The sequence below is a fragment of the Aedes albopictus genome, chromosome 3 (genome assembly GCF_035046485.1).
Source record: "Aedes albopictus strain Foshan chromosome 3, AalbF5, whole genome shotgun sequence".
NCBI lineage: Eukaryota > Metazoa > Arthropoda > Insecta > Diptera > Culicidae > Aedes > Aedes albopictus.
Genome location: NC_085138.1, coordinates 69115989 through 69143911, shown reverse-complemented (window position 1 = coordinate 69143911; position 27923 = coordinate 69115989). Strand labels below are relative to the sequence as shown.

Here is a 27923-nt window from a genome sequence, read left to right as displayed (position 1 = left end):
TAAAAACTCTGAGAGGCATCCCAGGATCAACACCGGAAGGAATCTTCTGAGAAAAGTCCCGGGAAAAACTCAAAGAGAAATCTAAAAAGAAATCCCACGAGAACCTTTGGGAAATATACCAGCTGAAACTTCTGTAGAAATGCAAGGAGAAACTCTAGATGAAAGCTATCGGATTATTTTTTTGAAGAAATCACGGGAGAAACTTCGGAAGAAATCCCGGAAGATTCCTGCAGAAAATTAGTGAAAAATTCTTTGAAACCCTTGGAGGAGCTTTAGTAGAAATTCCAGTAATAACTCCTTCAAGAGGAATTCCGAGAGAAACAAACATTTCACGACAACATCTGCGGTATATCCTGAGAGAAACTCTTGTGAAGATCTCGGGATAAAACCTGGTAGAAACCCACGGAAACTCTATGAGCAATACTGAAATTCTGTATGTAGGTATCCCGGAAAAAAATGTTCGAAAAACCCTGTAAAAGAACCCTGGGAGGAATTTCAAGAGGTATTTCCAAAGAACTTCTAGAAAGAAACCCTGAAGGAATTTCTCAAAAAATCGTTGTAGTCGATTTTCTAGATAGATACACTACCACTACATAATCGATACATAAACAAAATTTTTATTCATACTCACGACTGTATTCCTGAGTAGATCCGAAAGTAATAAAGTTCGCTACTTTTTATTCATACGACTCATTTTTTTTTATCGATGCAAAAGTTCACGATATTCCCTGAGTTTTCCAGGTTTTTCCCTGCTAAATAAAATTCCCTGAGGATTCCCGGTTTTCTAGGTTTTTTCCAGGTAGTAGACACCCAAAGGGAACATAATTGGGCTCGACTTATACTGCCCTCACTCGCAAAACAGTTCCATACGAATAGGAAACCCAGCAAAGATGGGACTGTTTTGCGAGTGGCGGCAGTATAATGATCATACATGTTGTTTTTACTATTGTCTGGACTACATAATAGAATACTATACTACTTGACGGTACTCAACGGCAATTTAAACATAGGGGGTTACATTTGGAGCTATTATTTAACATCTGTCTATAACTCGGATTCTTACAAGGGCGTAACTAAGATAATATGTAGATATGTAGATGTCAAGAATTGAAGGAGAAAGTGAATTTAATGAGTAAATTCAATCTTGCAAACACGTCGCTTTGAAAGAAAAAAAAATCCTTGAAGAGATAATTATTTTAATGCTTATTAACCTCTTCCGCCAACTACACTAACTACGTTGGCGATCACTCGAATCGGATGGTACTGTGGAAGCCATTCCTAAGCTACGAACCCATTACTCCATACATTGATAGCGCACGTCCCTGCAAGTACGACAAGAGCACCTTAAGTACCCATTGAGAGCATAGCAATTTAATTCTTCCTCCGGCCCGGCGTCCAACCCTCTTATGGTAATCACTCGATCGAAACTCCCGCCCCCCGCCCGCTCGCTCACATTTGTTGTTGGTTTGGTGGTGGCGGGCGGCGTTGAGCTTTTACGACGAATGCTCACTCGCTACTCGCGAAAAAAAACCCCGACAGTATCGCTGCGAATCCTAGCTAGGGTTCACGGCTGAATGTTGATTTTTGTAGTTAGCAATGCTGCGCTATGTTACTAGCAACGCTGCTGCTGCTATTATTATTAGCATTAACATTGATGTTGTTGGGGTAGCCTGCTTGTGTTGGCGCTGGCTGTGATTTAGTTTCTTGATTCAGTTCTTTATACCTTCCGTCCGTGCGTCCGTCCGTTCACGTTTTGGTAGTTCGAGATGGGGGAGCAAGAGCATGGTCGTCGGTCGTCCGTTCCGTCGTTTCTTCTGAGCTGAGCTGTATTATGTTGGATACTCTTTCCAGGCAAACTTTGCTCGCCTATGTGTTTGCCCGGGTCGCATATTTCAATGGACACCACGTACACATTAGCCTGGTACACGGTTTATATGGGAAAATATAAAAAATGGAAAAACTGCAACTCCTGTATACTTTTTGAGTTCCATTTTGATCCCATATCAACTGTGCAAAATTTCAGATCGATCGAAGAAACTATATTTTAGCGCCAGGCATTCTTAGTTTTTCATACGATTTACTATGGGGAAAATTTACTTCTTCAAAGAAAAATCGCTTGAGGTCACCCATTGATCCCTAAAAATAAGCCGTTGAATGATTTCTGTAGAAAACTTCACGAGGAATCAGACCTCCGAAGACCACAAAGCGATGCGACATTCGTGGAAAAAGTTATTAAGCTTTACCCGATCGATAAATTGACGAGATTTTATTATTTATTGTTATTCCTTACGTGTTAAACAGCGCTTGCATGCCATTCGGTTTTCAGTCAATAACTTTTTCCACGTGCCTTAGATCGCTTTGCGCTCTTCGGAGGGATTGTTCCTCGTAAAATTTCCAACAGAAATCATTCATCGATATATTTTTAGGGGTTAAGGGGCAACCTGGATCGATTTTTCTTTGAAAAAGTGATTTTCCCCATAGTAAATCGTATGAAAACTTAAAACGCCTGGCGCTAAAATATAGTTTCTCCGATCGAGCTGAAATTTTGCACAGTTGCTATGGGGCCAAAATGGAACTCAAAAAGTGTACAGGAGTAAAATGTCTTTTTGTGTCCCACGCTAGTACACATCCACATCGAACGGCCAGACCTTTGCTCGAGCGTGAGGGGTGGTAACCCTTACGGAAAAAAAGAGATTTTAATACGATTGTTACCGCAAGCAAGCAAGAAGGCCCCACCGGGTTGTTACGACCCGTATCGCTTCGGTATACAAAACTGAAACTATAAATATCATCCATGTTGTACCGAGACCAGGCAAGCAGGCAGGAGTCGTCAGTGGTGCTGTTGAGCTTCCAGCCTCTCGAGCCACCCTGCCTCGGTACGTAACCGCACCCCCAAACCACGGGCCCTCATCGTCATCACCGACCGATTGATCTTCCCTCTCTCCAGCTCTGAATTGCTGCTGCTGCCACCCTGCAAAATATCACGTTTTCATACCTGCCTTCGTGCCTGTTTGCCCGCACTGCCTGTCGTCAGCTGGAACGGCCAAAGCCCAGCATTGCGTTTGCTTCTTGGAAGAAACGAACCAAACCAACTACACTCTGCCGAAGAGAAGACATTTAGCTCTTCGAGATCAGGTTTAGATTTTGTACCGTAACGTCGTCGTCCGTCGCCAGCAACAAGAGCGACACCGAAGACCATCCACAGTGTTCCTTCGTCCGTGTTTGAATGTTGCATAAAAGCGCGTTGTGCTTTAATGCTTGAAGTTTGCAGCTTGAAACGGGAAATGTTCTGTAAAGGATCTTATAGTTGGACTTATCAACATATCAACATGTATTGGCTATCGGCTTTTTAAGGACTAGCATTACATAGAAATGGTAATGTAGAGTTCCTTGCTGGGTTTCTGCAGGAGTCCCTCTCAGGAGTATTTCTGAAGGTTTTCTTGGACTTTTTTTTATTACCGTGTATTTTAACTTAACCCTTTGAAGCCGGAATTTTTCCAAGCGTTAATATAGAGTTTTTCTTCTGTGAATTTGGTGCTAAACAACATGAAAAGGGTAGAATATGATGCAGAATATATTTTCTGTATATCCTAAATCATCCAAACTGTTCTTGATTTCAGATCCTGAAGTCTATGGGTGTAACGGTAACTTCTTTCATTATACAACGCTCTGATTTGTAATGTATCATGTCCAGCAAGTCTTCTGAAAGTTTAATGGATAGTATCAGATCAGTCGGAATATCCTAGGTCATCCAAACTGTTCTTGAGTTTAGATCCTAAAGTCTACGAGTGAAACGGTAACTTCTTTCATTATACAAAGCTACCAGTGCTGTCCCAGATCATCTTCCGTCGTCTGTCACCTAAAACGAGTGAGTTCGTGGGAAGTTATCGAGCCGACTTCATCGACGGCCGATCGACAACAGACCAGATCTTTACCGTACGGCAAATCCTCCAGAAATGCGGTGAATACCAGGTCTCAACGCATCACTTGTTCATCGACTTCAAAGCTGCATACGACAGTATCGACCGCGCAGAGTTATTGAAAATCATGGACGAAAACGGCTTCCCTGGGAAGCTGACTAGACTGATTAAAGCAACGATGGACGGTGTGCAAAACTGCGTAAGGGTTTCGGGTGAACTATCCAGTTCATTCGAATCTCGTCCGGGATTGCGACAAGGTGATGGACTCTCATGCCTACTCTTCAACATCGCTCTGGAAGATGTGATGCGACGAACTGGGCTCAACAGCCAGGGAACGATTTTCACAAAATCCGGTCTATTTGTCTGTTTTGCGAACGACATTGACATTATTGATAGAGCATTTGGAACGGTGGCAGAGTTGTACACCCACCTGAAACGCAAAGCAGCAAAGGTTGGACTGGTGGCGAATGCCTCAAAAACAAAGAACATCCGTCTAGGTAGTAATGTTACGATAGACGGGATACCTTCGAGGTGGTGGAGGAATTCGTCTACCTCGGATCCTTACTGACGGCTGACAACAACGTGAGCCGTGAAATTCCGAGGCGCATCATCGGCGGAAGTCGGGCCTACTACGGGCTCCAGAAGAAACTGCGGTCGAAAAATATTCACCCACGCACCAAATTCACCATGTACAAAACGCTAATAAGACCGGTGGTCCTCTACGGGCACGAGACATGGACCATGCTCGAGGAGGACCTGCAAGCACTCGGAGTTTTCGAGCGACGCGTGCTAAGGACGATCTTCCGGCGTACAGGAGAACGGTGTGTGGCGGAGAAGGATGAACCACGAGCTCGCTGCACTTTACGGCGAACCCAACATCCGGAAGGTGGCCAAAGCCGGAAGGATACGGTGGGCAGGGCATATTGCAAGAATGCCGGACAACAACCCTGCAAAGCTGGTGTTTGCAACTGATCCGGTTGGCACAAGAAGGCGTGGAGCGCAGAGAGCACGATGGGCGGACCAGGTGGAGCGTGACCTGGCGAGCATTGGGCACGACCGAGGATGGAGAGCGCAGGCACAAACCGAGTATTGTGGTACTATTGTTAATTATGTCTTGTCTTAATGATGTTGAACAAATAAATGTATGTACATATGTACAAGACTACGATTTGTAATGTATCATGCCCAGTAAGTCTTCAGTAAGTTAAACAGACAGTATAAGATCAGTGGGGATATTCTAGGTCATCCAAACTGTTATTGAGTTCAGATCCTATAGTCTACAGGTGTAACGGTAACTTCTTTCATTGTACAAAGCTACGATTTGTAATCTATTATGTTCAGCCTTCTAAATGTAAAATAGACAGTATAAGATCAGAAAGATGTGAAGAAGTGATCGGACAATGGTACGCGTGTAAGTCGAAGGGGTACCGCTGTCCGATTACTTCTGCACATTTTGAACGCCTTGTCACACCCAAACCTGTGAACGAAAACATTTAGTACCTCATATACGTACAATTCACCATATAGGTAGTTCCGTGTCAAACATTGAGCTCAATCCATCAAAGCAAACCATAGTTACAGCATCTCACACTTGGCCATTTTATATGAAAATCGGAATTTGTCCGATCAATTATGCACCACAGTGTAAAGTTGTGTAGATATAAAGTTGTGTACTCCATGAACGATTGGATGACCTAAATTATCAGAAAACTATCATGGAGTGACCCTTGAGAGTTAAGAGGTTCATGGATCCTATTTGGCTGTTCAACGTTACTGTCTAAAACGAGATCACCCCATGTTACAGTGGTCCCAAAGGTTTATAATAATATCTAGTGGACTTCAGGTTGGTCCAGTAACCGCGATTTATTATGCAATGGTATTCAGTTTATCAGATATGGCTGCTGTTACGAGTGTAGACCAGAAGTTCTGAACTCTAAGGTAGTTTAGCTGACCTGAATATCCCTATAGTGTCTATAAAAGACAAAAGATTTCAAGAGCTTCACGGATCTCAGTATTTTATGTAATGCTTTTATTTATGGCTAAAACACATAAAAATATTCTAGTAGATTTGAAGGATTTCACTATTGGACAGTTTAAAGCACCTACAACATCCCAGAATATAAAACACCTTTTGATATTCTTGACAATGGTCAAATGAATAAATATGAACGTAACCCATATCCAAATTCAGCTTTTAGAACAACTGGTATCTCAATTATTTCGATGCTCCAAACTTCATGGTGTTCAGGATGTTCTAGGTTGTCAATTAAGTCTCTAATACAAATATTCCCATTTTTCCCTAATAGAGGACTCAATTTGCAACAAGTTTGCCAAAGACAGTGTTCTGTTTTATTAAATGTGTAAATTTATACAGCCCTCTCTATGTTGGGGTCATAAATGACCCCTCCGGCTTCAAAAGGTGTAAGCTAATTCAACACTTATTTTCTTGGAAGTGAATAGCCATTAGGAACTTCAAGTTGCGAAATTATCCCGGTATTCCTTCCACAATGTCTCAAAGTTTTCGCGTAATATCTTTTAATGTTTCTTCCGGTATTTCTTCCACAGATTTTTCCAGGATGAATCCCAGAGTCTCTTCCAGGATTTATCCTGGAGTTTCCCGAGATTTTTGCAGGAGTTTCTCCTGAGATTTCTCTCTGAGATCAATCCAAGATTACTCCTGGGAGTTCTTTCAGGATCACTGGATTCCACCGGTAGATAGCACCGGACTTGTACAGTATTATCTCTGAAGACTCCACACAACGGTCTTCACGTTTTTTTTCTAAAACTTCGGAAATCCAGAAGTTTCTCGCAGAATTTGTACCGAAGTTTCTCTCGACATTTCTCCGGAAGTTCCTTGCAAGATTTCTCTTAGATATTTTTCTAGAACTCATTCCAGAATTTTTCCCCGGATTAGTCCAAAACTTCCTTCAGGATTTGCTTCAACATTTCCCTTGTTTTTACGGACTTCTTTGCAGCGTTTATTTCGGAATTCCTCCACGAGTTCCTCCCGAAATGTTAACACCTTTTCCGAAAGTTGAATTTTTCCCGTAATTCTTTTCAAGAATTCTAGCAGAAACCCTCTCGGGATATCTCATTTAAATGTTGTCATAGTTCCTTCTGGATTACCTCTAGGAGTGTCTTTTTGGACCTCTCTCATGGTATTTCACGAGATTTCGCCCAGAGTTCCTGCTCGGATTTTTCTCCGGAATTTCTTTTGAGAAATGCTGCGAGGAACTTCCAAAGACATCCCAAGCTCCTGGTAAAATCCCAGGTGTAGCTTTAGTAAATTTTCCAACAGAAATTGTGGGAGAAACACACCTAGAGGAGAAATCCCAAGTGGAACTACAGGAGCAGTTTCTGAAGAATCTCCGCCAGGAATCTCGATACAACTTCTGAAAATAGAAGTAGCAGAAAAAGGGATTGATAATGCTGCATATCGGTAATTAAAGATAATTGAAGGGCTCAGCTGCTATGAAGTTTCGATGATATTTTTGTCAATTGAGGGTAAAGCCCAAAATGTTATTTTAAGCACTTCATAGCTATTTCAATATTATTCTACATCAACTCGGAAAATTGCTGTAAATTAGAGAAAATTAGCTTCGAACATTTTGTACGGGAGGAACCTCCTTGTCGTTAACCCTTTCAACTGCACATTTTCATTGAAACTATCTAGTCATCAGAGAAAACTGTAAATTAACAATAATTGCTGCTGCACCAGAAGTAATTGCCGCAGCTAGTCTCAACCGCCAGATTTCCCAGAAAATCAATCTCATTAAAGTCGAACACCTCCGGACGAGATTTTTTTTCACTCCACCAACCCAAGATTATCTCCTTCCAATAACCTTCAAGTCTACGTAGCCTATGTAGCTTTCTGTACCAAACCAACAGTGATTCGCATCTGATCCCTTCCCTCGACGGCGGCAGCAGACCAGCAGTTTTTCACAACTGACAAATTCAATGTGACGGTAAATAGCAGCCCATCACTCGACATTATCGATTTTACTTCGTAGAATTCACCTTCTGCAGATTGAAGAAGGTGTCAAAAGGGATGGCTTCCTAAAAGTTATCACCTGATGACAATAAGTGAAGATGAAGCTTTAGGTGGATCTGAGGTATTTGCATATTTGTCAAATTTGAGAATATTTACATTTTTCTCAAAAAAAAAAAGAAATTTCGATTATGTCAATAAATCTGCTTCTAAATTGAATCAGTTGTTCAAACTAAGCTATGAGGGGCGTGTTAGGGTGTTAGCACACACACACACAAAGGGATGTTTTTCGTCCAAGTCGCTGCGGAAAAGCCAAAAACTTGTCTAATTTTTGGCAACTCATCCAACTCGCTATTCCTTCCCGAAAGCCGATCCAAGTTTTACCGCCGCGTCCCTCCCCAAGTTTTCGACGACAAGCAAAGGAGCACAACAGTCAGTGGGGCGCGAATTTATTTTAAAATAGCCGAGTCACCCGTTGTCGCCATCGTCGTCGTTTGATGGAATACTGCCGGTGCCGGCGGTGCCGCGCGTTGAGGGAGGTTCAATGAACAGAAGGACTCACGGATATGCCTAGCAGCTACCACTACTGGCAGCACAAAGCAACGAAGTCTTTCGCTCTCTCTAGATCTATCTAGAATGATTCAGAATGGTGGCTTGGGGCTTAGCGCAGGGGTCCATGGCGTTCGTTGGCTATGGCAACAACAAAACAAAATTTTGTGTTCCTACTTACACAGAAAGCCTATTATTCAGCTGGAATTGGGTTTACCTTTTGTGTGAATTGAATGGTATTGAAATCATGAAAAATATTAAGCTGTGATTTGAGAGCTAAACATGTCTACTGAAATAATTTAATAAAGTGTGACATTACATTACACATTGGTCGGATTCCATACAAAGGGCGGCCGAAACTACCAAAAACGAATTTCATATTATTAAACTTTATTTCACTTACTTTATAATATCGATCCTTCTGAGATGTTTCCAGTATTCTTCAGGTATGATTCCAGTTTCCTTATGGGATGTTTCCCGAATCTGTCTGGAATGCTTCCAGAATACTTCAGATATGCTTTCATAATCCTTCTGGGATGCTTTCAGATTCTTTATGAGACGCTTTCAGAATCCTTCAGGTATGTTTCCCGACTCCTTTAGGAATGCTTTACTTTCTATTAAGTTCACCGAGAAAAGCCAATAATATTCAATTGTCCTTTAGGAATGTTTCCAGAAGCCTTCAGTGATGCTCTCAAAATCCTTCTGGGATGCTTCCAGATTCCTTCTGGGATACTTTCAGAAACCTTTTGGGATACTTTCAGAATCCTTCTGGAATGCTTCCAGATTCCATCTGAGATGTTTCCAGAATCTTTCAGGAATGCTGTCGAAATCCTTCAGGAATGCTTTCAGAATCTTCCAAGGATGCTTCCAAATTCCTTCTGAGATGTTTCCAGAATTCTTCAGGATGTTTCCAGAATTCTTCAGGATGCTCCCAGAAGCCTTCTGGGATGTTTCCAGAATCCTTCTGGGATGCTTCCAGATTCCTTCTGGGATGCTTTCAGACACCTTCTAAGATATTTCCAGAATCCTTCGGGTATGCTTCCAGCCTTCCAGATTCTATATAAGATGCTTCCAGAATCTTTCAGGTATGCATCCAGATGTGCGTTCAGAATACATCTGGGATGCTTCCGAATTTCTTCTGGAATGTTTCCAGATCTTTCTGGAATCCTTTCAGAAACCTTCTGGGATACTTTCAGAATCCTTCTGGAATGCTTCCAGATTCCATCTAACATGTTTCCAAAATCTTTCAGGTTTGCTTCCAGATTCCTCATGATGGGATGTTTCCGGAATGCTTCAGGTATGTTTTCAAAATCCTTCAGGAATTCTTTCAGAATGCTCCTGAGATACTTCCAAACTTCTTCTGAGATGTTTCCAGAAGCCTTCAGTGATGCTCTCAAAATCCTTCAGAATACTTCAGATATGCTAACAGTATCTTTCTGGGATGCTTTCAGAATCCTTCTGGGATGCTTCCAAATTCCTTCTGGGATACTTTCAGAAACCTTCTGAAATACTTTCAGAATCGTTTGGGATGCTTCCAGATTCCATCTGAGATGTTTTCAGAATCTTTTAAGTATGTTTCCAGATTCCTCATGGGATGCTTCCAGAGCCCTTCAGGAATGCTTTCGAAATCCTTCAGGAATGCTTTCAGAATCCTCCTGGGATGCTTCCAGATTCCTTCAGAGATGTTTCCAGCTGTTTCCAGTATTCTTTATGGTTCCAGGTTCCCTATGAGATGCTTTCAGAATCCTTCAGGTATGCATCCAAACTCCTTTAACGATACTTCCAGAAGCCTTCAACGATACTTTCAGAATCTTTCTGGGATGTTCCAAATTCCTTCAGGTATCCTTCTAGATTCCTTATGAGATGCTTCCAGATTCTTTCAGACATGCGTCCAGATTCTTTTAGGTATGCTTCCAGAATCGTTCTGAGATACTTCCAGATTCCTTTTGAGATGCTTTCAGAATCCTTTTGCGATGTTTTCAGAATACTTATGAGACACTTCCAGATTCCTTCGGGGATTCTTCCAGTATTCTTATGAGATGCTTTCAGAAAATTTCTGGGATGCTTCCAAAATTCTACAGGGATGCTTTCAGAATCTTTCAGCAAGCTCTTTATATAATTATTTGAGCATGTTAAGATACGTTTCTGACATTCAAGTGAATAATAAAGCCTGCAAAAATCTTTTAAAACAAATGTAATATATTATCAGTAGATATTGGTAATATATTACATTTCATTTAAGTAAACTACGATACTAGAGTGTCACAAAACACAGAACACCTAGTTTTAAATTGGTGAATGTGATACAAACTAGAATGACATGCAAACGGTTTTTAAAACCAGAACCAGAACTCTAAGACAAGATTCAATACCCGAAAGAAAGGCCAATTCCAACCGAAGTGGAATCGATACAGGTTTCTTTCCCATTTTCGGGGGGAGCAGCAACAGCAGCAGCGCAGTGCAAACAAGCTTCACCGGTCGTCGTCGTCGGTGGTGCAAGGCAGGCAGATGGTACGACAGCCATACGCATATGCTTCGTCGCCGTTCTGTTTGCCTGCTGCTGTTGTTAGCGCAACGTTTGTTAGCTGCAAGCAGCATCGAAGTCTCCCGCTGCCGAACCAAATAACGAACCGGAGAATGCAGTCAGTCGGTGGTGGTTTGACGCTAGTAAAACCCTGTAGAACCTGATTCCTAAGACAGAGAGAAGCAGCTACCACCACCGTCGATGCACGGTCGGTGTGGAGCCCTATCAACATCCACTTCGTCGTCGTTGCCAATGGCACTTCTTCTCTAGAGTTATGACCTCGAGCTCACCCGGTTGTCGTCGACCGAGAACAAAACACAACACATCGGCCAGTCATAAAAAACTACGTCATTAACCGGTGCGCTGACGGGTTAACATGTGGCCACGGAAGAAAAAAAAAAAAGGAGGTCTTGAAAAGGTGCTCGGCTCGAGGTCAAAAGACGACGATTGAAGCGAGGGGTCTGTCAAAGTGACACTGACAGTTCCAGTTTAAAAGTTCGAAAATCTCCCGACACAGGAGTTCATCCCTCTTGCGTTTCTCAGTGACCCTGGTCTATTCCTCCAAGCTACGGAAAACCGGCCACCTTACCCCTCGCGCGTGTTTCGTCCCGGTTCGTACCAACATCAATTTCGCCAAGGGGAAGGACGACGTGCCATACAAAAGAGCCCTGATTGTGTTCGTATGCGTAGAAAGATGAGACCCACAACAACGAACGTCCGAGTGAACCAATTAGGATTCCGGTTGTTTGTTGCAGTTGTTGGAGCAAAATACCCCTGCATCATCATCATCATCATCATCTTGGTCCTCATCTTCATCCGTGACGGGGAATGTACGACCGTTCAAAAGTTTCCGTTCGAGAGAAACGACCATACAAAAGTTCACCCATACAGGCTCGCACAACCCGGTCATTTACGTACCTCTACCCACGACGGTCTCAGCCTGCGGTGCACACAATGTACGGGTGCGTGTTTATGGGCCTAGATTAGGCACTTTATCAGAAATATGCGAGCACGATATGGATTCTTCATCCGGATCGTCGCGTCGTTTGCTCTCAAAAGAACAGGGAGAAGCAAAAAAAACTTTTGAAAACTTGTAAGGTGGGTTGGCGGGTCATCTTTCAGGGAAAGGGTCGTGTGGGTTATGACATTAGGAAATTAAACGAGGTCCTTTGCGAGTCGCGGAGGTCGTGCCCGTGGGAAATTTCGGGTGCATAGTTGCTGTTGCTGATTGAATTGAACCAGGATCTAAGAACTGGAAATTCTTGGAAACTGGTAACTTTTCGGTTGATGATGCTGTGGATAGCTAACGTTTTTTAATACTGGTTTCTTCGAGATGAAAATTGTACTTGGTGATGAATTGTTGCCAGGAGGCTGCGCCGAAATACTGGAAATGACTGTAGGTGATGAGTCGTTTTTTTTCAGACTCGTTCAATTAAAAGGATTTATAACGGTCATTCCTTTTAAAAACTTTCTCAGGACTTCAACATCCCTCCTTGTACTAAGAAGAGGTATGATTTTAAATCAACAGCTGTGATATGTAAAGGCAATCGGCCAGGGAATTTTTAAATACTTTCAATTTTGAGCGGTGAGGGAAAAAATGCGACCAAAGAAAACTGGTACAAAATATACTTTAAAAAGATAGTAATTTGGCATGCTAGAATATAATGTATATGCATTTCTACTCCAGTAGCCTAGTGCTTAAGGATATGGATCTCCAAACCGGAGACAGCGGGTTCGATTCCCGTTCCGATCAGGAAAATATTCTCGACTCCCTGGGCATAGTGTATCCTTGTGCTTGCCTCACAATATACAAATTCATGCAATGGCAGGCAAAGAAAGCCTTTCAATTAATAACTGTGGAAGTGCGCAAAGAACACTAAGTTGAAGCAAGACATGCCAGGTCCCAGTGGGGACGTAAAGCCATAAAGAAGAAGAAAAAGCATTTCTACTTCAAGCCAGGATCAAGTAGAAACTGCTCATGCATTCTCATTTCAGTTAAAACTTTTCGTCATTTGAGCATCTTGACGATAATTGTCGTTTTTGAGTTCGCTACATATTCGAATGTAAATTGATAAGTTTTAATCGCGATCATCGCAATATTAGTATCGATCATCAGTCGAAACATTATTGTCAAAGTACCGTCACCGGAAGTATTTATCAATGATTTCAAACAGAAAAGGGTAGAAAGGCAACTTCATCTTGTCCAAGCCTGGATATCTACACCATCATCATCTCATGAAGTGAGGTCAACGGTTAAGGACAAGGTATTTGGAGTACATTGCTCAAAACTTCTAGAGCACCGTTTCTTAGAACCGTTGAACGGATTCGGATGAAAATGCATCATGCTGTTGACAACCACTGAACAATTAGCGTGATGCATTTCCATCCAAATCCATTCAACGGTTCTAAAAAACGGTGCTCTAGAAATTTTGAGCTATGTACTCCAAATACCTTGTCCTTAATGAGAACCCGTATCAACTCGAACCTCGAACTGGCACCTCTCCTAACCTTACATCGCGAAATGTGATAATCATGCTATCCGATGCAATCGCGGACGCCTGGCATAGATTGAAACAGTCGCGTTACTAATCTAAGTAACTCTCGCCGGGCAAAACGATATACAAAGTACCTACTAGATACACCTTCTATCTAGCTGCTAGCTGCTAGGTTATTGCGGTGAGATGAAAAATAGCAAACTAAAAAGTCGATTCATCAACTTTAATGAACAACTCACAACTCGAACGAACGACGTTTGTCAGTCATCATCGTCATGACTGCGACGACACTAGCCAGCGACACCGACCGACCGGCATCTCTACCATAGTGAGTAGTTAATGACAAGCAGTAGCCATCCAACGAAGGTGGCATTAAACAACAGCAACATTATTACCATGCGAAATCATAGACGAGTAATATGTTTGCTAGGGTGGGCCGTAACTTTCATTTGTTGAACAAATTCCATCACTTTTAAGGTAGTAGGATGTAGCTTACAGGTTTGTCCAAAACTTCAAAGACAGTATTAGAAGCTTAAGTAATTCTACCGGCAACACTGCAATAAGTCAAAAGAAGCTGGAAAAATGTGGGCTTCTTGAAATAAATTTGTCTCTCTGTAGGTATACGTTATCCAAGTAACATTTTCATGAGTCTTGTAGAGGTTTTAAGAACCGTTATAAAACCGTATAACGTTTATTTTGGTGTTATAATGAGCTGAGCTGAGCATGAGCTCGATTGCCCACCCGTGGATGCTACTCCAGTATCGCCAGACCAGCTACGCTCACACTAGGAACCATTGAGACCATCTGCTGGGGACTGAGCAAACATCTTCAGTGCGTGTGCGTTGGTGATCTTATAACTTTAGGCGATAAAGGCGCCTGCCACGTCAGGTTGCACACCAATATGGGGAAGGGGAAGGAAATGACGATTACAATCGATTGTATTCCACAGCAAGCCGAATATACCTCTGCGTCTGCACAAATTCATACGGATGTCGGAGTGTTGGTGGGATATGGTTGGTGGAGGGTTCACACATTGGTGCGTGGATGCCAGGCATAAGATAAAAGATTAGTGTGGTTATTCCTCTGAAGATAGTGCGGCACAGTTCGCTTGATTTCATAACTCGTAGGCGTTATCTGATAGATTGATACTGTGCTGTGAAAGTTGGAAGCCGTTTCTGTTCTATCGATGGCTATGAACATGTGAACATACGTGAGTTGTATATGTAGAGAAAAGGGAGAAAGTATATAGAAAGATACAACGTATGAGGAAAGGGACGGGCTAAGGATTGAACCCAGGATTTTCTGCATACGAATCAGAAGCGGTAGCCACTAGACCACCAGCCCATCTTTTCATTACGGTTTTATGATGATTCTAAGAACCTCTGTCTATTAGTCTATTAGTCTAAAAAATGAAGCTTGGACAGTGTTGCCATATTGTCCGACCATATTTCTGAGAGCATTTACAAAAAAAACTCCGAAGAATTCGTTTTTTACGGTATTGTTTTCAATTACAGAAGAAAACTACGTGCGTTTGCTAGGTGCTGTACATTTTGAAATAATATGAATGCTCATGTCTGGTGAATTAAAAAAAAAAGATTGGATCGCAATCAACTGCTTCCATTTTTTTAACTGTTTTTGAACCTTCAGCGTTGATGTTACTTGACTACATCAAGTATTCAACATTACGAAGTTTCATACAAAAAAAGAGCTACCCTAATGTATTCATATTACACATGAGAGCACTCTATTATCAGATCGGTCTCACACCAGTTATGGCTGTGTCAGCTACTGCGGTCTGCGGTAGCAGATATACGACGATGAAATTCTATTGAGGAAACCAAGCAAGTGTTAATACCCCTCGAAGCCAGTCAGTCCATTTGGCATAGATTTGACAGTTTCGCCGCCACCCCCACCGTTGACTGACAGCAGGATTGAAAACCGTTCCATCCCAAACTATGTATGTACAACGGAGAGAGCGGAAACAACTTTGTAACGTGATCTACCGGCGTGTCGCGTTCCGCAAACTCTCACCACCCACGTGCCCCCAGCCTCAACCCAGTGATTGAAGTCAGTCCAAAAAAACACTTTTCCTGCTGGGACTTCTTTCAATCCTATATCCTATACAGGTAGATATAAGAAAATCAAACACACCGCAAGGACAAACGTCGTCTCGGGAAAAAGGCTAAAAATATTTTCCCTTGGCCAGAGCAGAGAAGTAGAGAAGCCAAGCTCGAGATATGCAGCGCGCTGCGACGGGTACCTGACCGACCGACCACCATCACCTAGGCTAAGAGACGAAGATAAATGTGCAAAAGATCGAAAATACACTAGGCCAGGGCTCAGATTGAGCGCGAAATATGAAATATTGCGAACGTTGGAGGCGATGTGACATCTGACAGTGTGGGTCGATAGAAAATTAAGAAAATTGCAGAGGATTTGGAGGGATTGATTCGAGAGTAAGCTGGGTTTTAAAAACCGTGCCAGTTTTAACAAAATTCAAATACAGCTATTTATTTTTCTTCGACGTTTCGATCACATTTGAGACCTTCCTTAGGGACTAAATTATTGCCGATTTTTCATCCAGCGTTGGTCTGCCGAACAATGGTTGTCGAACAACCACAACGAAATAACAACGACGCAAAATCGTCAATAACTGGGACCTGAGGAAGGTCCCAAATGTGACCGAAACGTCGGGCAAGATAAAATAGCTGTATTTAAAATTTCTCAAGACTGGGACTAAATTATTGCCGATTTTTCGTCCAGCGTTGGTCTGCCGAACAATGGTTGTCGAACAACCACAACGAAATAACAACGACGCAAAATCGTCAATAACTGGGACCTGAGGAAGGTCCCAAATGTGACCGAAACGTCGGGCAAGATAAAATAGCTGTATTTAAAATTTCTCGACTGAAAAAGCCATTTCAATGTTAAATTCTATCGCAGTCGAATCCGAAAGCTGATAAGCAATCTTAGGCCGGACTATTGCAGCCTAAATCCAGTATAAATCATGTTTGGTTTAAGAACCCAGGTTTTTGCTACGGCTTTGCTGCAAACTTAAACGGCATTTAAAGGTGAATTCCAATTCAAGTTTTTGTCCAAAGTTACTCCAAGATGTATAACTTCTTCCGGATAGCATTCAACGCAGACTGTAGTCGGCAGGATATCGTGTTGTCATATTTTTCACGCACCAGAATAGCTACGCATCATCTGCGTATCCAATAACTTCAAAACCTTGATTAATTAGCGATTGTCCAGAGGCGATCGTCCACTTACTAAAGACTAAAATAAGTGCGATAGTACTCCTCCTTGAGGACAGCCATTTACAGATTTGACTGATAGTTGCGTACCTCTTAGAACGGATGAGATCTCTCGGTCTTTAAGTATCGATATTATCCATTAGATAATGCATTTATCCAAACCCCTTGCTGCCATTGCTGAACGCATTGAACTGTAGAATGCGTTATCGAATGCTCCTTCAATTGAGCTTGAGCTCGATTGACCGCCCGTGGACGTGGATGCTACTCCAGTATCGCCAGACCAGCTACGCTCACACAAGGAACCAATGAGATATCTACCGGGGACTAGAAGGCATTTTCAGTGTGTTGGTGAGCTTCTATTTTTAGGCGACAATGACGCCTGCCACGTCAGTGAAGATCAGTGTGAGGAAGGGAAAGGAAGTGGTGATTGGAATCGTTTGTATCTTCAGCAGACCGAATATATCTGTGCATCTGCACAAATTCATGCGGATGTCGGAGTGTTGGTGGGATATTGTTGGCAGAGGGTTCACACATTGGTGCGTAGATGCCAGGCGTAAGGTAAAAGAATGGTGTGTTTATTACTCCGAAGATAATGCGGCACAGTTCGCTTGATTGCATAACTCATAGGCATTACCTGATAGATTGGCACTGTGCTGTGAATGTTGGAAAGAAATAAAAAAACGGATGTTTCTGCTCTAGCGGTGGCTATGAACATGTGAACCTCCATGAGTTGTATAAGTAGGAAGGAGAAAATATAAAGAAACATACAAAGTAGGAGGAAAGGGACGGGCCAGAGATTGAACTCACGACCTTCTGCATACGAATCAGAAGCGATAGCCACTAGACCACCAGACCCGTCTGAAGCGTTTTCGAATGATTTTTCAATGTCAAGAAAAAAAAACCATGGCTTATTCCTTGGCATGAAGCGATTTCTAAATTTTGTTGACTGGCGACTTTAGCGCTGTTATTGTAGATTTACCCGGTTGATAAGCAAATTGAAACTTGCTAAGAGGCATTTCTACTAAAGCTGATGCACTTGATAAAGTCATCCACTATTTTAACCATGGTCTTTAACAGAACGCAGGAATTGATTGATTGGTTCAAGGTTGCGACCATTCATTTGCAAAGATTTACATTCATTTGCTATTATCTCAGTTCAGAAGCATGCTATCGAAAAACAATGTATGGATGAATTTAACCTTGTAGTTTTATCTGAAAGTTTGCCGAATAACATTGGGGTCGCAAACGTATACCAAAGTCGTGAGCGAGCTGTGAAGGCAACTCTCAACGCGGTGAATATAAATTTCATTCACGCTGAGGAAAGTTGCCTTCACAGCTCGCTCACGACTTTGGTATGCGTGTGCGACCCCAATGTTATTCGGCAAACTTTCAGATAAAACTACAAGCTTAAATTCATCCATACATTGTTTTTCGATAGCATGCTTCTGAACTGAGATAATAGCAAATGAATGTAAATCTTTACAAATAAATTGTCGCAACCTTGGATTGATTTGTCTTTATTAAAGAGACTTTCAGCCCTTGGCTGGTTCGTCTCTACTAGAACGCAGGAAATGCTTATAGGTCGTAAGGCTTTAGGTGTTGTTTTATCTGTAGTGCCAGGTTTTGGAATGAAAACAACACAAACCTTAGACTTAGACCATGCCTTAGGTACGTAAGTTAAAGAGATACTACTGGCTCTAAATATTACGGTTAAAACCGGACCAAGTGCTTTTTTTCCTTGTTGAAAGCTTTCATTTATCCCAGCTGATTTGAAAGGCTTAAAAGAACTCAGTGCCTATTCGACTAACGATGGCGTAGAGATTTCACAGGCTTTCTGATAGGCATTTGTCGACCATACATGCGGTTTATCTTGTCTGAGACCTGCTCTTCAGCCGAGTAAGAAATCGACCCCGGAAAATGGGTCTTCATTATCTCTTTCAAAGTTTCAGAAGAATCGACAGTAAAACTGCCTTCTTCCTTGTTGAAGCTTCCAAGACCATAAGAATGGTCTTTTGAAAGAATTTTGTGTAGCCTTGCAGCTGCATTATTGATATCTTCAAACGCCCGTCGCCAATCCTTACGTTTGGCTAGCCTTAGTTCACTATTATATTCTGTTAGGGCTTGCTTGCATTGCACACGTTTGCTAGATCGGACGAAAACTTGAAATTGGAATAGATACCTTAGCCTTCTACCTATCTATCTACTAAAGCATTTAAGGTGATTTAGGTTTACGAAAGCATTTCGTAACGCCTTTAACTTCCAATATTTCTCAAAGAAACTCAGGATCTGATTTATTTCTGGTTATAATACCAAGACCCAGCCGCAATGATTCGGTTTCAAAATAAATTCAAAACTCTCTCGTTAACTCACTTTTGTCTTTGAACAACCCTATGAAACTTTTTCACTGTTCAATGAAGTTTTGGCGAACTGAAATACATGGTATTTGTAGATCGTGGTCAAACTTTTAGTAAAATCGGACTACTGGAAGTGGAAGCTGAAATATAAGGCCCCAAACTTGAGCATTTTGCATGGAGAAACAGCCTTCAATCACTATCTTTTATCATCAACCAGGGATGGAAACATTCACTTACATAGAGTTACACTCACTTGCAATTCGTCTTTGTTTAGCAGCATGCTATCGAAGAACAGTATTCATGTGTGGAGGAGTTTCTTCTGCGATTCCTTCTAGGACTTCAAGGGATTTCTTCCAGGATTTCTTATGGAGTTCTGGAAATCCTACAGGAATTCCATCCGAAATTCTCCCAATAGCTTTTTTTGAAACGTCTTCAGAAGTTTTTTTCTACTTCTAGAAAGTATTTTTGGAAAAAGGGAATCCTGGAAGGAGATGTTGGAAGACAACCAGAAGGAACTTTTTGGATTATTCCCTCAAGGACATCTTGAACGAACTTCATTCCATGAACTAAAACTGCAGAAGATATTCGTCAAAATACTCCCTAATTAACTACTAGAGGAATGCAAAATGAACTTCCGGAGGAATTCAGAGAGCATCTGAAGGAATTTCAATCGGAACTATTGAAGGAAATCTGAAAAGAGTTTCTATATGAATCCTGAATAGAGTTCCTGAAGAAACCCCAGAAGCAATTCTCGAAAGAATCCTAAAATAGTTCCTGGAAGAATCCCGGAAGAGTTTGTTGAAGGAATCTCGGAAGACTGTCACAGTGAAATTACCGTAGGAATCCCGGAAGGAATTCTTGAAGCAATCCCAGAAGTAGTTCCTGAAAAAAATCCGGAATAATCCCGGAAAGATTTTCGAGGAATACTGAAAGATTTTCATGTAGTATTCCTGGAAAGATCTTAGAAAGAACTCCTGAAGAAAACTCAGGAGGAACTCCGCGAGGAATCTCGTATGGAATTCTTGGAAGGAATTCCTGACAAAATTTTGGAAGAAGTTCCTGCAGGAATCTCGGCAGAGAACTCTGAGAGAACTCCTGGAAGAATCTCGAAAAAAAACGACGTAAAATTTCTGTAAGTCAAAAAAAAAATACCGAAGACAACTATTTGGTAAATCTTGGATGGAATTCCTGGAAGATTCCCGCAACTCTTTGAGAAACCCCGGGAGAAATCCCTTGAAGTCCCAGAAGGAATCTCGTATGGAACTTAGCAAGGAGTTTCTGGATGAACCTTTTAGGAACCGCGGAAGAAATTCCAAGAGGAATCTTAGAAAAAATTGGGAAAAAAAGAATGAATTCCTGGAGGAATCTCGGAATTAATGGCCAAGGTATTCGCTAAGAAATCCCAGACAAAACTCTGGCAGAAGGTCGGGAGTGTTTCCTGGAAGAATCCTAGCAAGAGCGCTTGCAGGAATCCCAGATGGAAGAAATAAACTCCTGGAAGAACCTCAGAGGGAACTTCTTAAGAAATCTTAAGTACACCTCCGAAAGAGTTTATTAAGAACTCCCTGAGAGTCCCAGAAGTAACTCCTGAAGGAGATATGGAACTTTTTTTTAGTCTAAGATTGAGAATGAGGAACACAATAGGACAGATCGGTGAAGTACTAGATTTGTAGTAATGAGCTGAATTTTAGTATGGTGAGAAGGTCAATTCTTCGTTTCTGCACTGAAATGGTGCAAAAAGCGTGGGTATTATGATTCCTTGCCTAATTTGATGCTGTTTGAGCAAAACTTTGGGCAACAGTGTTGTTGTTTTCTCCATTTCTTGCAACATAAACAACATAGTTATCCAAAGTTTTGCTCAAACTGCATCAAATTAGGCAACGGATCATAATACCCACGCTTTTTGTACCATTTCATTGCAGAAACAGAGAACTGACCTACTCACCATACTAAAATTCAGCTCATTACTACAAATCTAGTACTACACCGAACGTGCCCCATTACGTTGCAGTACTTGAATGTCTCTAAGGACAACGTTTTTTTTTGAAAATCCCCGCGACCGCTTTGGAAGCATAGATCGTACGAATAGCTTATGAATTCCTCACAATTCCTCTATTGGTTTTGCAATTTCATTGATTAAACACGGAACGCTAAGCTAAACTGTTTCTATTTTTGAGAAATACCAATTCAATAGATTCTCACGTTTATACTAGAGCATGCTGTAACAGAGCTAAGCGTACCTTTCAACGTTTTACCAATATAGCTAGAGTGATGAGATATTATGAACGTTCCCAAACGGGAACCGAGAAGCTGAAGCTATTTTCGAACCCTTCGAACCGGCGATGGTAGCTGCAACATCGCCGGTGCACAAATCACAATTGGAACCATTTGCGAAAGGTATCGAAAAACCCAACCGAAAATATGTACCACAGCCAAACCCATCTCAGACCTGCACATTCGTAGGTAATCACCACCACCCAGGAAGCGTGTGCATTCCTTCGTTCGAGATAATATAAGCTGTCTTTTCGTTGCAAGTTGGCACATCCACAGAGCATTCTTTTCTCCCGTACGCTTTTTCCCAGCGAATCGCATTCTTCCACGTGTGTGGGTGACAAAGCCTCATAGCTTGCGCTGCAAAGTTTTCTGCACCTTGCCAAAACATTAGATCCCATCCACCACCGGGCGACTCGGGTTTGATGTTATGGGAACTCCGGGAAAAGTTAGAATTAAGTGAATGGAAAGCGAGAGAGAGAGAGAGAGAGAGAGAGAGAGAGAGAGAGAGAGAGAGAGAGAGAGAGAGAGAGAGAGAGAGAGAGAGAGAGAGAGAGAGAGAGAGAGAGAGACATAGGGAACTAAGCTTGTTGGTAAGAGTTAGGCACTCACACATACACCGGGGCCGGCCAGAAAAAGTTTTCCTGAAACCATTGCGCTGATCAAAGGAAAGCGGGAAACGATGTGTAAAAAAGAGGATGTCTTTGATGTAATACAGAAAGAGAGAAAATGAGCAGAATGAGTAAAAAAAAATATGAATGGAAAATTTCCACAAACCTTAAATTTTGCACCGGGACCGCAGCTGCACCTTGAATCGGCGGAGGCACACTGTATGGGAACATTTTTGCAGCGGCGACAGGATTTTCAAACAGCATTTTTTCCTATTTTGCTACTGTGTGAAGGTGGTTTGTTTTTTGTTTTCGGGTTTCTGATTTTGTGATGATTTTCTCGGTTGTTTTACTACTGGGGGGATGCGTTCAACAAACCTCTTTTGCTTATTTTTCTATGTTTTGCTATATGTATAAATACTGGTTATCAGAATTTCCACACTACAGTATGCTTTTTTTGTTTTGGATTCCACACTACTTGCAGTTTTCAAACTCACTACCAAAATACACTAGGAAACGATCTCTTGGTACGATCTAGGTATGTGTTGCGTATACTCGCTAGTTAGGTTCTGCCGTTTCGGTTTGCTAGATGGTAATAGAGAGAAAAAATAAAGAGAAAAATATATAAATGTAAACTAGAAAACAACGTCTATGTAGATCAAAGATAATTTACAAGTACGGAGAGTTTCGCTATTAAGATAATTATTGCTAGGAGTTCTGACGGTCAGCGCGGGACCGATGGACAGACAGTCAGAGAGCTAAAAGAGCAAAGTGATTTTTCATTTACGTACCTATATTGTTATTAACGAACACACTAACAATCTAGAGAAGGCATACACGCTAATACAACGACAAAAACTCTAGAGAAGCGGGCTGCTGTCTGGAGAATAGTGTTCAACACGGAGAGTAGTCATTATTGAGGACGGATGGGTAGAGGGAGGATGAAGCACGGATGGATTGTGTTGGACCCTGACGTGAGCTCAACAGCTTGTTTCTAAAGGACGGTATTCAGCAGTGGTAACGTGTGTGGTCTCTCTGTTCAATGGTCGAAGTCTGTGATTGGAAAATTGACGATAATCGAAGTAGTGAGCGCCAAATCATTGTGATTCTTAATGGTCAAGTTTGGCTCTGCGTAGAAGGAAGCTAAATTTGCATTAACAATTTGAGTTCAAATATATGAAGGATCACAAGAGATGTAGCAAACCTGTAAGTATTATTACTCACGAAGAAATAGATAATATTCTTCAAGTATTTTCAAACAGACAAAATGTTTTGATTGAAATACGTTTATGTTTTGCACAGGATGGTCTGTTGTTAATGCAGGATTTATGATACAATGTAATTTCAGGGTTGGACTCAGGGTTTCAAGTGTTTTGATTTTATACTAATATTTATAAGATGCTATCTAAAGCCTACAATCCCTTACCGCTACGTAAAAATGCTAACAAAAGTCTACGTGTTCACTTTCTAAAAACCTACCGACCTTCCCATTCATTTGGGTTCTACATTGCAGTGCTCGAAACTAGTTGGGGCACCTACGAAACTAGGAAGAAGATTGCAACGCAACGATATTGGGCTACCACAACGAACTGAATACCGCCCGTCTCTCTGAAGGCGACCCCGCCGCCGTTCGTGCGCATTATAATACATGTACGACGACGACGACGCTAAGCTAATGCTAAATCTAAGTCGCTAGGTAGTTTATCTCTGGTTGGCGCTACTACACTAATCTACCCGCGCTCTGACTAGCGCGAACGCGCGCGCACCCAACTCCAGCATTCTTTGCTGTAGGAGCGTTGTGAACTCCAGTAAGACGGGCGGTGTTTGTATGGGTTGCAAGAATAACACCTAGCGTTCGTCCGCACTTCCCCACACTTAACAAGTGGTTAGGAAAGAATTATTTCCAACGACGTACAGAGCCGTAGCGTGGTCCCATGGCGCCCTTGGCAAGCATCCAGTTTAGCGCCCCACGACAATTGAACATTGTTAATTTGCAAAAAAAACGTGGTCATTTATTTTTTTTTTTCAAAGTTTCTTTAGTTGGATTTTTGTGTTTCGTTTATTCTCTTAGAGCATTTTCCACTTATTGGAAATTCCGACATCCTCAAACAATCTTTTTCTTCGATTAATATAATTGATTTTACCAGAATTTTCCATTAACTTTAGGAAAGGTTTCTTCTAAAGTTTAATCAAAATATTTTCCAGAAAATCTGTAAAACATGTACAGCAAATATAAGACGAATCATGGACATAAAAAATACCAGGTGGAAATCCTGAAGAAATTTCTATATGAGTTTTTGCTGAAATCTCTAGAAAAAATCCTGCTGGAATCACTAAAGGATTTCCTGCAAGAATATCTGGAGCAATACCTGATGAAAACACGACAGACATTTCAGCAAGAATTTCCAATGATATTCATGGATAAATTCTTGCAGGAACTCCTGCTTGTAAAAAATGTGGAGAACCATTGGAAAATTTTTTGAATTCCTGGAGGAATCCATGGAAGGATTGCAAAAGAAACCTTTGGAGAAGTTTTCAATAAAATCAAAGGCAGATTTTCCCACGGAATATCTGGGAAAATTTCTGAAAGAATTCCAAATTTATGATTTTTTGGAAAAATCCATGGGGATGAAAAGTTTTCTAGAGAAATTTCAGCAGAAATTTATGGAGCAATCTCTAAGGAGCATGGAACAATTTTGAAAGGAATAAATGGCAGATTATCTAAGTGATATGAGGGATTTCTTCTTTCTAAAGCAATCTGTAGAAGATTTTCTGAAGGAAACTGGTTGAATTTCTAAAATTATCTATAGATGACTTCCTAAAAAAACCTGGAGGAATTCCTGAGGAATTCGCAGAGGCATTTTTGAAGGAATAGCTGGAGGAGTTTCTATAGGAATCCATGGCAGATCATTAATCATAATCCGTTACCCTTGCAGATTTTGGAAAGTTTCTTAAGAAATTCGTTGAAGAAATAGAAGTATCAACTCTTAGAAGAAATTTTGAAGGAATCTGTGGAAGAATTCCTAAAGGTATCCTTGAAGAATGCAATATTTTTGAAAGAATATCTGTAGAAGTTTCTTCAGGAAACTATGGTAGACTATCCAATAAAATTCTTGAAGAAATATCCGGAGGAATCCTTTGAATAAATTCTGAAAAAAATCTTAGATAACTTCCTGAAAGTCGAGAATCCAGGAGAAATTCTTTGAGTTGAGGAAATAGAAATAAAATCTCACTGATAGTTTTTTGGGCGAATACGACTTGTAAGGTTTGTGCTAGATTTACAAGAGTTTTAAGCCCAAAGATACATAAACAATTGTATGAACTGCAAGAGTATCACCTGAATATTTTACATTTAGAATACTTTTTGTCAACGCTGTAAAATGTTTGAATGAATGCGACGAATGACCGCGGAAGTAACCTCAAGACGTTCTCTAGTAAGAATGTTTGGGAATCATTAGGAAGAAACTTTCACTAGAATTTCGAAAGCATATTGATGTTGCTTTATCATCGAAAAAAAAAATTAAACAGTTTCTCAACATCGTGGTATTCGGAATACCGTATTCCAAATAATATAGAAAAATCTATTTTTTTTTTTTTGAGAAATCGGAAGAACGTGAAAAAATGATCAGTCTTAGATACTTTAAACAGTGAAATCTTGATAACATCTATCCTGTTTGCTTTTAGCCTCAGGCCTTTTTTGCGCCCCTCTGAGGCGGACGCCCTTGGCGGGGGCCAACCTGGCCAACCGCACGCTACGGCTCTGACGACGTATAGAGTTAATCTGGCGATTAACTGGTATGAGTGACGCTGAAGTTGAGTTGTGTGTGCCATAGAACGATAGTAAACATCGACCCCACAGAAGTGAAGAGATATACAAAAACAAAAGGCATTCCTCGCCGCCAATGAGAGGTTCTCCCCCACCCACTACTACACCCTTTAGTTTTAGTTAATCACTGTGGGATCAATTCTTGGGTGCGATGCAAGGCACGATGAATAATTTATATGATTGCGCGACGACCTACACCGAGGTTCGTTCCTGCTTTATTCGATGCATATTGCAGGAGAGTGAAGCGGCGTTCTTAGAGAGATGGCTTTAGTCACATCATAAGAAATAGTTTATACAATTCACCATACAAACTATGATAACATAAAGTATTTTACTTTTGAGCTTCCTGATTGCAAGGAACAATGCAGAGAAACAGTTTTTGCTGAAATGCGCCAATTCAATTCATAGAATAAACTTTCTTCAGTTTACCTAGTGGACGGCTTTGGATCGCCAATCTAAAGACGGCAGGTTCTATTCTCGTTTCAGTTGGGTACTTTTCTCGACCCCTTCTTGAAGAAGTTAAGTACTATAGAATAATTAAAACCATATTTCATGATCAAAACAACTTCGGTCACGTTTTTTGAGACATCCACAACGATATGCAGTGTCGGCAATGTCGACTGCCGGATTGGGCTCTCTCCATAGAAATCTTTATATAAATCTATAGAGAAATACCTAAAGAAGTTAGTAGGCAGCACTCGAACCGAGCCGATCGTCCCTCGAGTCGAAGAGATTTTTCTTGGAGTTAGTTTTCCTGGGCAGAACGAATTGCTCGGCGGCCATCCTGAGACCCTGATTTTTCCGACCGACCACAAGGCGTGGGCAATTATCCGTCTACGCCCAAAGGATTTTCGTCCGACCGCCGGACGTCGGCTGCCAAGAGTCCCGCAGAAGGCATCACCAGGCCTGTTCCAGGGCCTACAGTTACAAGCCATCGTTACTCCTTGTGAAACCTCGTGGCCTCAGAAAGAGTGTTGTGGCCAGAATAGCCGTTTTCCGCCGTGGCCACTCCTGTTGTTTTCGTGACAGCCATCGCTGATCCTCGTAGTGGCCTACGGCACGTTGCTACGCACTTTGCGACGGCCGAGACCAATCCTAGCAGCGGCCACCGCTATTCACCGCGGTCGACGTCGATTTGTGCCGCCCATCGCCGCGGCCACCCTTTGAGTCAAGCCAACATTGTTCCTCGTCGCGGCCACCACTACTGGTCACCTCGGCCTGCGCTGCTTTGCGCTTCCCTTCGCCGTGGCCAACACCGCTCTACAAACGACGCCGCGGCCCTTCGCCGCAGCCAACGCCGCCTTTCACGGCGGTCCCTGCCGTCCCGCGCTGCACATCATCCAGGTTTACGCCGTACCTCGCCACGACCAGCGTCGCTCTTCGCCGTGACCAGCGTATCATCCATACTACATGCATGTAAGTCGCCATAATAAATTCCCATTTGCCCCATTCATTCATTCTATTCAGGACTCTCGCACTCCGAAGATTCCCCACGCCTAACGCCCTGAGACCCGGGACCAAAAGAGGTCTTGACTGCCCACTCCCATCGCCTGCCGCGGCTAAGACCAGCAGGCGGGAGCTTGTGTCCGTTCCCTTCAGGAACGGAGTGGTCCCGGGGCCAAAATAATTGAGTCTTATACAGGCAGAAAAACTCCAGGAGAAACCTCTGGAAGAATATCTACAGAAATTACCAAAGAAATCATCTTTGGAATGCGGCCTACAAAGTGCTATCCCAGAACATCTTCCGTCGTCTGTCAGCTGAAACGAATGCGTTCCGGGGGAAGTTATGAAGTCGGCTTCATCGACAGCCAGTCGACAACGAACCAGATCTTCACCGCACGGGAAATCCTCCAGAAATGTCGTGAACACCAGGTCCCAACACATCACCTGTTCATTGACTTCAAGACCGCATACTACAGCATCGAACGCACACAGCTATGGAAAATCATAGACGGAACCGGCATTCCTGGGAAGCCGACCATACTGATCATAGTAACGATGGACGGTGCCTGCAGGTTTCGGGTGAACTATCCACTTCATTCGAATCTCGCCGGGGACTGCGACAAGGTGACGGACTCTCATACCTACTCTTCAACATCGTTCTGGAAGGTGTAACGCGACAGCCGCGGTA

The 27923-nt window shown here is 42.0% G+C and overlaps 1 protein-coding gene across 3 annotated transcripts in view; it reads right to left on the bottom strand.

Annotated features, from left to right (window-relative positions):
* The window catches only part of LOC109400186 (RNA-binding protein Musashi homolog 2), a 185621-nt gene that overhangs the window by 136883 nt on the left and 20815 nt on the right, over positions 1-27923 (bottom strand). For all 3 annotated transcript variants that reach the window (XM_029872186.2, XM_062858382.1, XM_029872189.2), the window contains exon 2: positions 22136-22551. In XM_029872186.2, the coding sequence (XP_029728046.1) occupies positions 22136-22233 (98 nt within the window). In that variant the 5' untranslated portion in view covers positions 22234-22551. The remainder of the gene's footprint in view (positions 1-22135; positions 22552-27923) is intronic.